This window comes from Lygodium microphyllum, chromosome 3 (assembly GCF_053477565.2).
Source record: "Lygodium microphyllum isolate KBCC chromosome 3, Lygodium_microphyllum_v1.1.10, whole genome shotgun sequence".
In the NCBI taxonomy this organism is placed as follows: domain Eukaryota; kingdom Viridiplantae; phylum Streptophyta; class Polypodiopsida; order Schizaeales; family Lygodiaceae; genus Lygodium; species Lygodium microphyllum.
The window spans coordinates 130,019,138-130,022,031 of NC_141137.1; the positions used below are offsets into that span (position 1 = coordinate 130,019,138).

The 2,894-nt window shown below is 37.2% G+C and overlaps 1 protein-coding gene across 1 annotated transcript; it reads left to right on the top strand.

The window, feature by feature from the left end:
• The first annotated feature begins 215 nt into the window (after positions 1-215).
• Positions 216-2,366, top strand: LOC148038900 (polyubiquitin 9-like). The gene is made up of 4 exons (XM_087675486.1): positions 216-377; positions 459-644; positions 1,808-1,847; positions 2,147-2,366. The coding sequence occupies exons 1-4, from the start codon at positions 375-377 to the stop codon at positions 2,215-2,217; spliced, it is 300 nt and encodes a 99-aa protein (XP_087531612.1). The 5' UTR covers positions 216-374; the 3' UTR covers positions 2,218-2,366.
• The last annotated feature ends 528 nt before the right edge of the window (positions 2,367-2,894 follow it).

Below are 2,894 nucleotides of genomic sequence, written 5' to 3' on the forward strand. Positions count from 1 at the left end.
GGCTCACACACAGCACATATTAGGGCTTGTCACAGCAAAAATCAATGGTCTATAATAATGATTAACAAAAAAGCAGAGCAATCATGGAAACGGGTACTTTAATGAATCAAAAAAGAGGTGAGGTTCGAATATCTCCATTTAATGGCAAGCTAAGTGAGTATAGGCTATGTCCTATAAAGAGAGAAGCCATTACCTTAATGTTGGGCAAAAACATATTGAGGAGTGGGATATTTCCTCATAGTGGTGTAGAGGAGTTATTATACTTGGGGTATCGACTTTTGTTTGTGTTGCGTTCCGATACAAGCTCTTGGGGGAACCTACGTCGGTTGGGTTGGTCCTTGAGACTTGAGGGTCTTTAAGGGCCAAGCGCATAGATGGTAAGAGCGCTCTCTCTCTCTCTCTCTCTCTCACACACAGAGAGGATGATGTGGTGATGATGTGTGTGTGTTTTTCCATAGACAATCTATCTGCGCGTGAAGAGGAAGAAGAGCACGTATTTTGTGCACTGCGATGTGGGGGAGACGATCCTGGAGGTGAAGGCGAAGCTGCAGACGCTGAGCGACAACCCCATCGCCTCCCAGCGCCTCATCCTCCTCGCCACCCACCAGGTCCTCGACGACGCCGCTACCCTCGCCGACTACAAGGTGCACACACACACACACACCCTCTCTCTCTCTGGCAATCAATTGTTTTCTCTAGGGTAAGAGATCCAATTGTGAAAAAGAAATACACCTTAGGGCCGCCCATGTGACCCACCAAAAAAAAAAAAAAAGGAATATGCTCAGAATCTTGCTTAGCTTTCGCTCATTCATTTAGTATGAAGTGTCACACTACCAACTCTCAAGTACACCATTACCTCACGGTTCTTTATTTTTTTTAATTACATAAAATCTTTTTAAAATAAAAAATTCAATTCTGGACTCGTTCAATTCATATTGGCATCATATTTTCAAATTTCGAAAAAACTTCTAAATGTGAAACCCCCCAAAAATAAGTATTTTTCCTTAGGTGTTGACTCACTTCTCTCTCTCTCTCTCTCTCTCTCTCTCTCTCTCTCCACATGCATTATGTTACTCTACCAATGAACTTTTTCAATCTTATACCCACTTCTAGCTCTCTCATTTCACTTCTCAATAAGTATTTTATTTGCCACCTCTACTATACCCAAGCAATCCCCCTTTGATCAAACATTCACTAAAAACATGTTTGAGATTTATTACAAAAATATAACTTAAAACTTTGTAGGTTTAGGATCATGAATGGCATTTTGCAACAATATGATTAAACTGGCCTAAGCTTGATTAAAACCTCCTTGTTAAACTCTCATTAAACTTGAAAGTTTTCTTTTTCCATCTTTTGAGATTTGGTTACTACTAAACCTCCTTATAGCATTGCTTTGATCTCTCTTTATACATGGATATGGCACATAAAACTATGTTACAGAGATTGTAATTATGCACACATGTGTGTAATATATGGTTGGAAGCATTATACCTTGCTTTGTTGACTATCTTAGGATAAGAATTTGCAAGGAATAGGTGTTTGGAAACCAAAGTGTCCAATATGCATGATAGTAGACTAACTAGAATCTAGATATTGTTTAGTTGTACATAGACATATGCGAGCTAATGTTCCTACATGTTGAAACTTGGCATAGAATGATTTAATGAGCACTACACTAGTAAAAGATTAATTATTAAAGTGCCACTTTTTTATCTTTCATGGGGACATTTTTACTGCCTCCTTTAACCTTAGTTAGTTTGTTGCAAAGGTCCTTAGTTCTAACAATATTCTTATTGTCTTGTAGGTTGAGAATGGTGCAATTATTGCAATGACTCTAAAAAAAGGTAAGATCGTCTATAAAAATACATAATGAAGAGTCAGATAAAGTCTATGTCTATGTATGTATGCTTATGTCTAGTGCATGCATGCCTTTGTGTGTGTGTGTGTGTGTGTGTGTACGTACGCGCGCGCATTGGGGGGGTTGGTGAAGGGGGGTGGAGGGGGGAGGGAGGAGGGGCAAGGTTGGGGTTGGGAAAGGAGGTGTGCACATGTGCATATAGTTTGTGTGTGGGCATGCCTACATGAAGCACAAAAGCTCATGTTTTTTGTAAATTTTTAATGATCAAGACAACTTATTGTACAGGAACAGGAGAATGGGAGGATATTGACATTGATCGTGGAAGCCATCAAAGTTCTATTTATCCAAATGAATGAGAAATGTGCATATATACAACTTGATTATACATTTTCATTAACTTATTTTGTACTAAATAGACTTCCCAATCATAGAATTACGAACAAGATTTATTCATCAATCATGTACAATCTTTTTAAAATAGTTATTGTTCTACAAAACTTCACATAAGCATGCTTTTGGAGCATTCCCTTGGACTCTAAACTAAGGTACAATTGTTTTTATCCTCACAAAAACACATCAAGAACGTCACTTGATCACTTTCATCAAGAATAGAATTTGTTGGGATGAAAAGTCATATTTTTTGTACACTACAAGTATAAATTCAAGAAAAAAGGTGTTTCAATATGATGATAAATGCAAATGAAGCTATCAAAGTAGCAAATAATTTAGAACTTTATGTGAAGCTTAGAAGTCAATTACATGAGAATTTACATCCACTTAAGCTCCATATTAAGAAATGTGTTTGAAGTCTATTTTGGGGACATGATGTTTTGGCAAGCATCATTCTAAAGCTCTAGGCTTTCTATCCTATAACCATTGTGAAGTTTAAGGTAGAACCATTAGTAGAAGAGTTGTTGGGCAAAAAATAAAGCATCTTTATGATGTGAGGAGGCAACCTACTAGAATCCCAATATTGGATACCATATACATTATAAAATTTCGCAAAAGATAGTTTAAGAATATTAACATGTTT